The 14,557-nt window shown below is 34.8% G+C and overlaps 2 protein-coding genes across 2 annotated transcripts; one reads left to right on the top strand and one right to left on the bottom strand.

Annotated features, from left to right (window-relative positions):
* The first annotated feature begins 1,404 nt into the window (after positions 1–1,404).
* Positions 1,405–9,210, top strand: LOC132269121 (guanine nucleotide-binding protein-like NSN1). The gene is made up of 10 exons (XM_059770162.1): positions 1,405–1,529; positions 1,615–1,676; positions 1,828–2,072; positions 2,902–3,016; positions 3,123–3,296; positions 3,686–3,903; positions 6,781–7,039; positions 7,994–8,173; positions 8,301–8,512; positions 8,614–9,210. The coding sequence occupies exons 2-10, from the start codon at positions 1,658–1,660 to the stop codon at positions 8,998–9,000; spliced, it is 1,809 nt and encodes a 602-aa protein (XP_059626145.1). The 5' UTR covers positions 1,405–1,529; positions 1,615–1,657; the 3' UTR covers positions 9,001–9,210.
* Positions 9,211–9,606: 396 nt separating this feature from the next.
* Positions 9,607–14,326, bottom strand: LOC132269122 (uncharacterized protein At4g13200, chloroplastic). The gene is made up of 3 exons (XM_059770163.1): positions 13,980–14,326; positions 12,109–12,263; positions 9,607–10,163 (listed from the first exon to the last, which is right to left on the bottom strand). The coding sequence occupies exons 1-3, from the start codon at positions 14,194–14,196 to the stop codon at positions 9,918–9,920; spliced, it is 618 nt and encodes a 205-aa protein (XP_059626146.1). The 5' UTR covers positions 14,197–14,326; the 3' UTR covers positions 9,607–9,917.
* Between the last annotated feature and the right edge of the window lie 231 nt (positions 14,327–14,557).

Below are 14,557 nucleotides of genomic sequence, written 5' to 3'. Positions count from 1 at the left end.
CTAGTGAACCGACTTTTGTTTTGGTTAAGAAACTAATAATAACCGACTTTTGTTTCAATGTATTTTCATTTTTTTTAATAATTACATTTACTTCCTATATAATTTTTTTTTTAAGGCAATTGGGTGGGTAAAAAAATTTATTTTCATTTTTTTAATAATTACACTTACCTCCGATATAAATTATCTAAATAACATAGACTTCCTCTCTAATTTTAAATATAACACTCTGAACCATTAGGTCACTTATTATGAAATGATTTTTGTCTATTGATATTATGTTCAAAATTTACTTACAAACTGAAAATTTTAAAGAAATAGATATTCTTACATTAAAAAATAATAAAAGTATGATGGTTATAATAGTTATTTAACGTATTCGAATTAAAGTCAAAACTAATAAGAGATATCAGTGTTATTTTTGAAACTATAGAATGGTCCTCGTTAGTTAGACAATTTAAGTGTGATTATCCTTTGGATTTTTTTGTAGATGCATATATTTTTTATTATTTTTTTAAATAATATTTAACAACACTATGCTTAATGAGTTATTTGTATTAATTTTACGGTAGACTTTAGAAAGAAAAAAAAAAAATTGTGTATTTAATCATAATTTGTGTGTAATTAGTTTATTTTTTACTTTTTTCAATTTATCAAACACAATTGGAAAAGATTTATAAAATTCAAAACTTTTTTTTATTATGTTCAAAAGTGAGTATGCACACTAAATAACATGTTTTTTTTTTTTTTTTTGGTTAAAACTAAATAACATCTTAATTACCAAAGTTCACATATAAAATGCTGTGGTGGCGAAGTTAGCTAGAACATGTATCTATTCTCGGAATCATTGTTCTGGGCCAAACATATGTGTTAATTTTTTTTTTTTTTGAAAAAAAAAAAATAATTTCTGTCCACTCTTTCTCGACAGTTTAAAAGTCACCTTAAAAAAATTTGTAATGTTTTTATATTATATTGCATTCTATATGAAAGATAAAATTTTTATTTTATAAAATTTGGTCAAACTCGAGAAGGAAAATCAAGACCTATTAACAGATAATTTGTCCAAACTTAAAAAAAGTTGTATAATTTATTATTTTGAAAATCAAGACCTATTAACAGATAATTTGTCCAAACTTAAAAAAAGTTGTATAATTTATTATTTTGAAAATCAAGACCTATTAACAGATAATTTGTCCAAACTTAAAAAAAGCTGTACAGTATAATTTATTATTATCATTTTTTACGCTAGTGGGTTGGTCCGACCCAAATCATGTACCGTAATAATTTTTGGGTCTCTGGCTGTATCATCACCCTCATATTCCCAACTAATTATTACTACTTGTTTTTATTTTGTCCCCAAATAACAAATGGACCGGTCAAATGGGCATGACCCAACCGAAACAAACAAAGTCCGCTAACTAAAAAGAACCATCCACTGCGAACCCTAAACCTCAGTCATATCTGCAAAAACCTCTGTTGTCAGACGCCCTTTACACAGCCTCCTATCTCTCTCGCCGCAAAATTCATTTGAGGTGTGTATATTTTCTGAATCTTATGATCTCAAGCTCTAAATCTATATTCATATGTAATCGTTCTAATTTCCTTAATATTGGCTAGGTTTTCTAATCCAGGGCGCCGCACTAAACCTTAGACTTAAAGGATGGTGAAGAGGAGCAAAAGTATGTCAATCCAATCTTATTTTTTCCCTTTTTATTTGTCTATGTATGTATGGATAGATATAAATATCTCCATATATATATATATATATATATATATATATTGATATATTTTGTTTTGTGTTGCTGCTTTGTTAAATTGTTATACAATCAGAGAGCAAGAGTAAGAGAGTGTCCTTGAAGCAGAAGTACAAGGTTATACGGAAGGTAAAAGAACACCACAAAAAGAAGGCCAAAGAGGCCAAGAAGCTTGGCTTGAATCGCAAGTCCAAGGTCGAGAAGGACCCTGGCATTCCCAATGACTGGCCCTTCAAGGAACAAGAGCTCAAGGCTCTCGAAGCTCGTCGCGCACGTGTTCTCGAGGAATTGGAGCAAAAGAAAGCTGCTCGCAAGGAGAGGGTACTGGTTCACACATTGTCTAATAACTAGTGTTATTATTTATTCAATTATGTCCGTTTTTATCAATGTGGTGATTATACCTTTCTGGAGCATCTCAATTAGACCCATGAATGTCATAAATTTGCAATTAGTATTGATTGTTTCCTTTGATGGATTGGAAGAAATCTTTATGTTGAGCACTTTTTGTTGAGGTTTGTTCTGGGATGGATGTGTTGCCATTGTGAAGAAGGACTGTAATTAACTTGTTTGTTGAACCTACAATACATAATAGGGTCTGGTGTGGTGCAAGACATGAAGAAAAATAACATTGAAAATTCAAAATAAATACTTAAATAAATGAAAAATCAATTGAAAGTAATTATTAGGATCTTAAATAATTTGAAGAACTGTGGTGGAAACTTTGCTTAAAATTCATATATATATATATATATATATTTTGTTAATATGTCCACTCCTTTTAGGGTTTTATAGGTTCAGGATGACCTTGATGGTAATTTGTTTATTCTATCATTATTGATTCAATGTGCATTCTCCTCAATGATTGTTTCAAGGTTTTAGGCTTTAAATAGCACTTTACTGTTGCATCTGGATATGCATTAGACAAATCACAGTTTATTTGTGTAAGTTGCTACAGGGTTTATTTGGCTGAAGGTAGGACTGTCTCATACATGTTAGTTACATTGTTAATTGTAGTGTCTGTCTTTTTTGTTCTTATTCTTATCTTCTTTACACCTTTCTGTTTACATTCGGTTTTTGGATGCGAATTTTTTGTATCATCTGCAAACCACAACGTCCTTTCTAGTTGACTAAGACTCTGGGTACTTTTCAGGCTCAAAAGAGAAAGTTGGGTTTACTAGAGGATGATGATAACTCCAAACTGGATGGTATAGATTTGGCCAAAGAAAAGGCTTTTGATGATTCTGTTGGAATTGGTAAAAGCCGGGGTATGTTACAATTTCATGTGCTTGTAGATGCACTTTGGTTGATAGTTTTGTTACCTCCGTTTGCTTCCTTTTTCCCCCTGTTTTAACAGTACTTTGTGTTGTGCAGATAATTATGACAGGGCTTTCTACAAGGAATTGGTCAAAGTCATTGAAGCATCTGATGTCATTTTGGAAGTGCTTGATGCTCGAGATCCTCTTGGTACCCGTTGCATTGATATGGAAAAAATGGTAATGAGAGCGGGTCCTGACAAGCACCTTGTGTTGCTCCTTAATAAAATTGGTACTCTCTCTCTCTCTCCCCCCACCACCCCCCAAAAAAAGAAAACAAGTAAAGAAAAGAAAATAAATAATTGTGAGAGGATCAACCATGACATGATTTGGGTTGCCCATAAGAGTTTTGAGTATATGAGATCGTATGCTTGATGCAACCCTATAATCCATAATATATAGACTAACATGTAGCATTCAGACAAATTTTTTTTTTTTTTTTCATAGTTGATACTGACGCACACATGCCTCCATGGAGGCTTGAATTCTTGACCTCCCTTTGGAAAGTAAGGGACTAATACCGCTAGGCCACTGGCCCGTTGGTATAGCATTCAGACATTTGGTTGCACAAATTTCATCATCTTGACCAATAGTGATGTTGATTTTTCACTTGCACCACAGATCTCGTGCCTCGAGAAGCAGCTGAAAAATGGCTCAAGTATCTCAGGGAGGAGCTACCAGCAGTTGCCTTTAAGTGCAGCACACAAGAGCAGAGGTCAAATTTGGGGTGGAAATCTTCCTCAAAAGCAGCAAAATCAAGCAGTATTCTGCAAACCAGTGACTGTCTTGGAGCTGAAACTCTTATTAAATTGCTGAAAAATTACTCAAGAAGCCATGAGGTACATTTAAAACTTTATTTACTTCGATTCAAGTTATTGTATTCTGCCATTAGTTCCGTGAATTTTCAAAAGTTCTACCTTGAAAATTCCCTCTTAGTTTTTTTTGCAAGTGCTTTAGAATTGTGCTTTGCACGAAAGTGCATGCACGTGCAAGACTGGAAGCCAGTATAATATAGAGATGTGCATGTGAGCACTCACTCACTTGCTCAATCCCTTAAGCCACCTAGTCATGGACACTCCTTTACACACATGCACACAATAATAGCCCTTGAAGAGTATGGTGCAAAGCTCCCAAACTTGTGGTTTGCCAGAAGTTTTGTAGTTCATCATGATCTGGCTACGACGCTACATAGCTCCATTATGAATTTGTAATGCTTTAGAAGTTCTGTTTGGAACCAAAAAGGTAGTATTGAAGAACTGGTGTTGTATGTGTAAAGGGGATGAGGAGTCGGTAGATAATCTCCTTCTGCACTGTCCGATGACTAGAGATGTGTGGGCCATGTCTTTTTTGTGCCTTTTGGTGTTCATCACTTTATTGGGCCTCGCTGGGTTTTATGAGGGACATGCTCAAGGCTTGGGGAGATTGTTTAATGGGTAGTCAAGTCCGAGATACTTGGAGGCCATCCCCTCTTTACTTCTTGTGGGGTTTGTGGTGCAAGAGGAATAGGAGGTCCTTTGATAGTGAGGAAGTTCATATTTGGGTGTTAAAACATTCCATCTTGAATTCTCCATTTTTTTTTTTTTGGTAAGTAGATTTTGAATTCTCTATTTTTTGAGAATTTAGAGAATTTTTTTTTTTTTTTTTTACTTATAAAAAAAAAAAATTCTCTATTTTTTGGGGGTAAAAGGGTGGTATTAGAAATCGTTGGAGGACTTCTTAAATTTTGTGGATAGCTTGAGAGTTCAGTGAGCTTGTTGAAGGTCTCTCGTGCAATTGTTCTTTTGGATGTGCTTTCCCTTTGGGCATTTTGGATGAAATTTTACTTGATTAAAAAAATTATTGTGGGCTGAGTTAAGTCAGGTCTTTTTATAATTTTGACTGCTTTTACTCAAAATTCAAGAGTATAAAAATATTCTCATTATTAATTCATTTGATATCAAATGGCTTAGCCATTCTGATCCTTGTGATTATCTAATCTGGATTTCCTTGGAGTTATATGTATTTTGCAACAATCGCATAGGGTCCCAGGTTGTGTTGACTACAGTGTTACTGTTACCTCAGCCTAATGCCCCCTTTTTCTTTCCCTTTAGGGTGATGTCGGTGGACTATATTTATTTAACTTGCTCCTACTGTTACTATTTCTAAGTGGGGTCATCCATGCTGCCTAATTTTGGGAGCCTAATATTATTATTTATCATTTTGCTAAAGTTTGGTAAAAGTAGGGAATTTTGTTGGTGAAGCTGTAAGAAAAGGGGATTTAAGTAGGGAAAGGACGACGGATGTTGTGGGATGTTTTTGAGCAATTAACACTCTTTCTGAACGGTAATTAGAGGCTGCTGGTGTTCTTACTGCTATGGTTGAATGGTCAAGGATGAAAATGATTGGACTTATCTTCAATGTGTTAGGTTGCTAGATACCCAGTGAAAGGTTGTTGGAATTATGGATAGTGCCTATTTTAGGGTTTCGGGTATTAGGGAACAGGCAGTATCACAGAAAAGGAATTATGATCATGGAGTAGATTTTGAGGTTTATAAATCATGAAATTAGGGTGGATTGTGAGTAAAATTGGAAAATATGCCACTAGATTTAAAGAAAAGAAGAAAGTAGAAGAAGATCCTCGAATCAGTCCTAGGTTTCCTTTAGCATAACTGATAAAGCTATAAGGGTTTAAGTTGCATCACACAATCCGGAAGGTGTTTGGTGATAATTTAAATAAAGTACTTTTCACAATTAGGACTCATCTAAATGATCGAAGGTTCCAAGTGGGACCCGCTTTGATATTGAACCAATTTTCAGTATTCTGGCATTTCAGTTTTCTTTTTCTTTAGCTTGTAATAGACTACACTATATTTTCATTGATCTTCTTGTTGAAAGTCCTTTAGAATAGTAGATTTGTTGTCCTTGAGTATACCTTCTTGCTGATGCAAGACATTCTGGTCTGGAATGTGGCTGATTAAACCTCAATGAACTGAGATCTCTTTTAGTTGGTGAAAATATTTGAATTGTATGTTCTGATTGTTTCCAGATCAACCACCAATAATGTAATTTATGTAGAACCACTTGCAATAACAGTGTGATTGGTTTGCGAAGATCTGGTTACGAGCTATGGCTGTACTATTTTGTCGAGGATTTGACCTAGAATCTTGTGATTCTAAGAGCCAAAGGAAATGTACAATGCACCCCCCTCCTCCCACCAAAAAAGGGAAAAAAATTACGTGAATGCCATGCTATGAAGATCAAAGGGTTTTTATTTGGAATATATAGGGATTTCATATGCTTAATAAGAATTTTAGGAACCACTTTTTTTTTTTTTTTTGGGTGGCGGTGGTGGTGGTTTTTGGTTGTGTATCATTTTCTTTGGTCTTTTGAGGTGATGTACTTTGCCGTCAAATTTCTTTCATTGATCAATAGTACAAGTTCTCTTTCCTTTTAATTTTTTTATTCGTAATTATATTTGTTTCTTTGGTGGGCATATATTAGACGGCTAACCTTGTGAAATGTTTGGCAAATTTTGTATTTTTATCTAAATTTTTACTGTACTATCTGGGCTTTATGTCATTGTTATCATCGATTTTCACCATGTTTACATGTTAAACGCTCTCTTTCCGGCTTTTAAAGGTAATTGTTTCTGATTTGTCGCAGATTGTGCATTAATATTCTGTCTGTTTTGTTGCAAACTTTATTATGTTTCATGTTTGATACCACTGACTGTGCAGATTAAGAAGTCAATCACGGTTGGTGTTGTTGGCCTGCCTAATGTCGGCAAAAGCAGCTTGATTAATAGCTTGAAGAGATGTCATGTTGCAAATGTTGGCGCTACTCCAGGATTAACAAGATCCATGCAAGAAGTTCAGTTAGACAAGAATGTCAAGTTATTGGACTGCCCTGGGGTTGTAATGCTTAGATTGAACGATGCATCTGTTGCTCTTAGGAATTGTAAAAGAATTGAGAAGTTAGCTGATCCAATTGGTCCAGGTAGTTTCTATGACCTTATTTTTACCATTGTCCTATTATAAATTTTGGCTCATTTATTTACACCTATTATAAGAAAAAATAAATCCTAGTCATATTTTAACCATCTTGCGGTTTGTCATCCAATGTCACATTTTATATTTGATTTTCATATTTTATTAAGAGAAGAGTAGTGATACTTAGGCCGAAGTGTGATTGTGAATTGCTTGACTTACAACTTTGATTGGTCATGTGTTTACCAAATATAAAGGAGTGGGGGGTCCCACTTCCTTATATTTTGCATACATGACCAATCCAAAGTTGTCGGTCCAGCAAATCACTTTAACTGATCGGCCTAAAAATCATTTTCCTTAAGAGAAATATGAGTTCATAAATCGAACACTTAGATCCAATTGACTTGATATCTGCCTATCTGGCGTGCATGATAAAGCTATATATAATTCAGAAATATGACAACCTTTGTCTCAAATATAAATATATTTTTCATATTAATTAACAAGGCAAACTCTAAATTATCTTTTAGGCTATTACCAGACTAGCTTTTGACCTAGTATCATGGATTGTTGTGGTGGCATAATTGGCATTGATTAATTCCGTGATAGATTTCATACAACAAGTGGTATGATGTAGTTCTATTTGATGCGACCTGCACTTAGTCTAATCTGTAATGTATGTGATGGAGCCCTACATGGTGCAAGATGACTTTTTACTAGTATGTTACATGATTAGCCATCTCACTGAAAGCTGATCTTGATTTCATATCTTTATTTTATGTGTCTGTAATTATTTTGAAGTTTTGTTCTCTGGAAATAACAAGCATTTTACTATTGAGAATTTTTTATGCTTTGTTTTCTGAGATTGTAATTTCTTGAGTTTCACTGTCATGACTCTTGAAATGGGTTGTCATTATCATGAAATCATGGTAACTCATCTTTCCTCAATCTACTGGCTATGCAGTGAAGGAAATTCTCAACCTTTGCCCAGAAAGAATGTTGGTTACATTGTACAAGGTCCCAAGCTTTGAATCAGTTGATGATTTTCTGCAGAAGGTGGCTACTGTGAGGGGTAAACTCAAAAAGGGTGGAATTGTGGATGTTGAAGCTGCTGCAAGAATTGTTTTGCATGACTGGAATGAAGGTATGTGTAGCAGGCATTTATTTTAGTGTTAAAAACAAAACAAAACAAAAAACATGAAAATGAAAATTCATGTAAAAGGAATACAAATGCTTGGTTGACGCGATGCCCTCTACTTGTCACTTGCCAGGTAAAATTCCCTACTATACGATGCCTCCATCTAGGAATGAGGGGGAACCTTCGGAAGCAAAAATTGTTTCAGAGCTTGGGAGAGAGTTCAATATTGATGAAGTCTACAACAGTGAGTCTTCATACATCGGCAGCCTTAAATCTGTTGATGATGTAAATCAAGTTGAAGTTCCTCCAAATTGCCCTCTTACTTTTGATGAGAAGATGGTCGAGGTTTGTGGTCTCTTGAAAAAGTTACCGAATTTGTCAACTATTATTCTCCAATGTCTTGTCTTGACTTATATACCCTGAATTTAATCTATTTCATTGTGCAGGATGATGCACAGCAACAAATTGCCACACAGGGCGGCGACAAAGTCAATGACCTAATCGATGATGGTGCTGACGAGCTAATGGATTCTGAAGAAGATGCAGTTGAGACACACGCCAAAACCATTAGTAGCAAGCAAAATGAAAAGTTATATGCTGCTGAAGGCATCCTCAACACCAAGTTGAAGAAAGCAGAGAAGAAGAGACGGAAAAAAGCCAATAAATTATCAGCAGGGGGAGATGCCATGTTAGACGAAGATTATGATTTCAAGGTGGATTATAACAAGAGGGGTTCTGCCATGGATATTGGTGAGGACAGTGAGGTGGCTGATCTTGGCAATAAAAACAGATTTGAGTTGCCCATTTCTGGAGTCGACCTTGATAATGAGTAATGGGAGAAGTAGCCTTAGAGCAATATCAGGGAATATTTGTTATTGCCTCGGCTTCTCAGAGCCATGGCTTTGTATTTTGTGGAATTTTGATTAGTGATAAAAACAGATTGTGCACTGATCAGCTTTGTTATTTCAAAGTCAAAAAATTTTGTCATTCATAATATAATACGTTTAATATATATTTTTATGTGTCTCTTAAATTCTGTAAAAGTTTTGAGCTAACACCGTGTAGCCATTTTTGTGTACCATGAGTTTTGGTTCAGTTTTTTCTTTATGCAGCTCACAAAAAGAGAAAAAAAAATAAAAAATAAAAAAAATAAAGAAAAAGAAAAAAGAAGTGTATTGGAGGGTTGGGGTCTGTTCAGTTTCTTAAAACAATTCACAGCAATAAAAACAACTGAACCAAACTAATCCTAAAAACAATTCACAGATTTTTTTTTTATATCCAACATATATATATGTCCTATCCGACCTACCAACCTTACTTTCTTTTTATTTTTATTTTTTAGTTTATCAAAGAATTTGATCAATTTTTGTCAAGGATGGACCAAAGTTCTAAGACACCCTGCCAAAATTACCCTGTGAAGAAAAGAAACCAGACAATACTTGTTGAAGCCCATAAAATCTCACTATCATATTCATAGAACCAAAACTCATGTTGTACCCATGCTGCATTACATAAATACACGCTATCAAACTATTGTAGCATATATCTACAATCCACATTAGACACGAGGTTACAATAATTTCTTTCGATTTCACTTATCTTTTGAAAATTTAACAAGAAGCTTTTCCTGCAGCAGTAACTCCAGAAAGAAAAAAAGCATATGACATGGGACAGTTGATGACGTTATTTGTTGGAAAGAGAAAGATGCACTGCGAGTAGGGAATACATGCTCATACATGGAGATGAACAATCAATCGTCATTTGATACCCCTATAATGGGGTCTGGATTTGTTTCAGTAGGGGAGTCATTCGAGTTGGATGAGAGTGAAATTGCTGGAGCAGCAGCATCATCAGCCGTGGGTTCAGGTGTTGAAGTAACACTGTCGGAGACCTTTGATGAATACCCTGTAGATGACGTGGGAATGAGCCCTTGTGCTTCAATGGCTTCACGTGCTGCTCTCTCCTTTGCTTTTTTAGCTCTTTCCAACACCTCCTCCTGCATGAGTCAACTTATTTCAGAATATGCCTTTTTCTCTTAAAAAGTTCGTTATACACAAATCAATGGAGTGGGCAAGAAAATGATGCAAAAGCCTGCATTTGGTGATGGTGTGGGAACTGTCAATGGCCCTACGTAAGCTGATAAAGTTTTTCTTATACAATGCAATGGAGCCATCAATTTCCATGATTGTGAAATGGCTACCTCACTAATCAGAATAGTTCGATTTTCAACTTCTGAATAGAAACACAAGCAACGAAAAAGTTAGGACTCCCATATTTTTACACGGTTCCAACTCATTGCAATATCATGTAATCAAATGAACGAATTATTGATAGTCAAGGCATTTCAACAGGACACTAAAGCAAATTACAGGATAAAAAAGTTGAGACCTCAAAGCAGTAGTTTTAATTGCTTCAATCAATTTCTCATATAATCTTCGTTGAAAAACCACATCTAACACTATTTCCAAGCTTGCCTAAATCCTATTGATTCACTCCATAAATATTCACCAATGTGTTCTGGATAAACAATTATTTCATGAAATCTACAGAAATTGCCTTTCACGTAATGGATTTGCACAAAAAAACTTCATTAAAAAATAAATAAATAAATAAATAGAGTGATACATGGATATATATATATACACACACACACACACACATATCAAAAAATGTTATTTATATATTTAGTAGTACAGTATGCAACTTTGTGCAAATAATAACAAATGTTAGTTTATCCGTATTCTTCCCCTTCCAGTATGTCTTATAGGTGAGATATAGACTCAATAATGAATTTTAAGGAGACGAGATCGTGGGTTGAGGCTTAAATTGGCGAGATAGATAAAATCAGTGAAATGAGCAAATATGTTGGGTGTAACAGAATGTAGTTGATGGCTTGCCACAATTGTTAAGTTAATCTACAACACAAGAGGAACAACAAATGCCAGCCACACCATTTAAATTCAGAAAATAAATTCATACGAAGAGGATATATATATATATACACACACATACATATATATATATATATATAGAGAGAGAGAGAGAGATAGAGGAACTTCTTTGATTTTGGAGGTAAAGAAGTCGATTCTAACAACAGCCCTATTTGTTCTAAGACAGCATGAAATCAGGGAACAAAAGGTATGTCACATGCTCTTTGAGATAGCTGGTGCCATAAACTAGCCCTGATGTACTAAACAAGCATAGAAAGACACATATAAGCATGTCCGGCCTATTTTTTATAAAGTAAAATCCCTATCAATAAAGGAATCCAATATCCATCCTTCAGATAAAATACAGATTCAAATTTACTGCACTCTTTTCAAAATCTACTTTTCCCATTTCTCAAATGGAGTTTGGGTATTTTTTATTGTTTGGGAAAAATAAATCATCTCACCCAGGCAACTTTCATTTTGACATCAACTTCCAAGAAGAGTTTGGACAGAACCAAGCCTTATTATATCCAACTCAATCCAATCCTTTATTTACATAGCTAGCCATTGCATGATTGCAATGTTAGGAAGGTTCATCCACCAAAATGGACACGCCAATCTTCTCGACTTTGCTTTCCAAACAAAAAAACACACACACACACAAAATTTGCAATCCACAACTGCAGTCGAAACTTTTTGGAACTGCTTTTCTTACTTCGGAACCTTGAGAAAGATAATAAGTAACAGGTATTTAGAAATCAAAATACCTAACACAACTCCAGACCATTCTGAAACCATGTTGAACCTAACTGATAATGGCTGTCAAAGTAAAAGAAAAATAAAAGATTGAAACTTGTGTCAATTGGCATAGCTGGTAACACATGTTGTCAGTGAAACACTGAAACCGCATAATTGGATTCGATTCTTCCATGGAGCTTGGAAACTATCTCATCTACCAATCAAAAGTATAAAAATAAAAGCTAAAAGCCTTATTGAGAAACCACGTAGTACCTGAAAGTCCACTACTTGTTTTTGTTGCTCAGCCTGCAACCTACCCACTGAACTTAAAAACTCCCCAACTGTAGACTCAATACGCTCGCTGAGTGCTTCTGCTAGAGCCTTCCCCAAGAAAAATGCATCCAGAACACTTCTAGGATCATTCTCACCTGAAAAAATTAGCACATTATTACTTCACACTTCACATAGACATAAAGGAAGAAACATTTCCCATTAAGGATATCAGGCTACAATAGAGATCTTAATCTCAACACAGCCAATGTTAATAATATCGTTTCTCGAGTGACCAACAAAACAAGTCGTCAAACATCACATGGAAACACAACATGGAATGAATGGGCACAGAGAGTGAAACTGAAGCTAGACGTTTTTTTTTTTGGGTATGTAACTCAAGCTAGACATTTTTTTTTTTTTGGGTAGTAACTCAAGCTAGATATTGCTAGAACTTGTTCAGCATGCCAGGAATAAATTTTATATATGATAAAATGACACCATAAAACAAACAAGTGCGCTATTCTGCATGTTATTCACTCAAAGTAATGAAGTATTAACCCCAAAAATTGGTTTGCAAAGATACTATGTTTATGAAAAAGTCAGGCCATAGGTGGACCTTATACAACATCTTAGCTTGTTCACAAACTATCAGTAGTTAATAACTTGCTAAGTCCCAACCGTCACAGCTATGAGAAGTCTAATTCCCCACATATTCCACACCACCAAAACACCAATTGGTGCAAGATTAACATCATCATTCATTAAGATTCATTTCACCAAGATTCATTTCACCGAACCTTATCAAATAACAGTATCAAAATCAACTTCCTGATTAGAACATACCATTAAGCTACAATTCTATGTTGAACCTAAATTACATATTCAAAAGTTGAACTTCAATGATCCTAAGTTCAACATATCATTCCTAAAAGTGCAACTGGTACTAGTGCTTCTACACGAAAACATTTTCTTCCCCTTTTTTGACCGAAGTGATGCATAGAATCTCAATGAGGACATCCTCAATTCATAAACGTCTTCTAAATAGGTGCCATTTCAATTTTTTGTTTTCATGGGTAGATGACAAACTCATTTTATTGAGTTCACCCCCAAAACACAAGGTAACTCATCTCCTTGCCCAAAATTTTGCAGACCCTTCATATGTAGAAAATCAAAAACAGATTTTATTATGCTCAGAAATCCACAGGCCACATCATTCGACCACAGAGACACTTAAACAGTATAAGAGTTGACTTCTAGGAGAAAAAGATGGTGCCCCACCATTGTGGTAAACTCCCTAATTTGAAGCTCAGATAAGAATGATTGTATATATGCATCTATACGAATATATCCAAAATTTGGATTATCAAGAGAACAAAAATAGGTTCTGAGTTTCCAAAGTTCAATGAAATATAAACAGGAACGTAATCAAACAGCCCATAAGCAATTTGAAATAAACCCACCTCATATAAATGAACAAATAAGTGAATTTGTATATATGCATCTATACGAATAAATCCCCAAAATTTGATAATCATGAAAAAAAAAAAAATCGGTTCTGAGGTTCCAAAGTTCAATGAACTATAAACGGGAAGGTAATCAAACAGCCCACTAACCCTTCAACATAAACCCACAATCATATAAACGCACAAACAAGTATTTGTATATATGCCTCTATACGAATAAATCCCAAAAAATTGATTATCAAGAAAACAAAAATCGGTTCTGAGGTTCCAAAGTTCAATGAAATATAACCAGGAAGGTAATCAAACAGCCCATCAACACTACAACAAAAACGCACATCATATAAATGCACGAACAAGTGAGTGAAAACATATTTATACATATACATATATGGTGTAATTAAATCATACCTGGACCAGGGCCACCAGGTCTGGTGCTGCCATTGCACCTGAAGCTAACAGGTTTGAGCTTGAAATCTGAGGAAAAGAGAGAATAGTCACGTGACAAAGGAGGAGTAGGAACTGAGGATCTCCATGAGCGATTGATACAACGGCTAATTTGGGTTTTTGATTGAATACTACCAGAATATATAGCTGATGGTGGGGATGCTGAAAAACTCCCACTCATTCTTTCTCTCTCTTTCTCCCTTTAGCTTCCTCTCTCTTTCTTTTTCTCTCTCTAGAAGTAAAATTTAGTATATAAAAAAGGCGCAGGTTGAGGACAAGATCGATACACACGATGAAGAGTTTAACTACGGAGTATATCATTTATCAAGCACTAGATATTGTCATATGTATTTGAGATGCACATGTCTGTATATGGGCCCACCTCATAAACACAAGATTTTTCTAGGGTTAAGTAAACCAGTGTTAATTATTTTTAATGACTGATCACAAATTTTATGGAACCCATAAATATATATATCACCTCATAAACAAAAGATTTTTCTAGGGTTAAGTAAACCAGTGTTGATTATTTTTAATGAATT

This window comes from Cornus florida, unplaced genomic scaffold (assembly GCF_030987335.1).
Source record: "Cornus florida cultivar Cherokee Brave unplaced genomic scaffold, ASM3098733v1 CherokeeBrave_3.0.0_Hap2_Chr08, whole genome shotgun sequence".
Classification (NCBI taxonomy): domain Eukaryota; kingdom Viridiplantae; phylum Streptophyta; class Magnoliopsida; order Cornales; family Cornaceae; genus Cornus; species Cornus florida.
The sequence above is the reverse complement of the archived record's forward strand: the minus strand, read 5'-3'. Positions and strand labels throughout refer to the sequence as shown.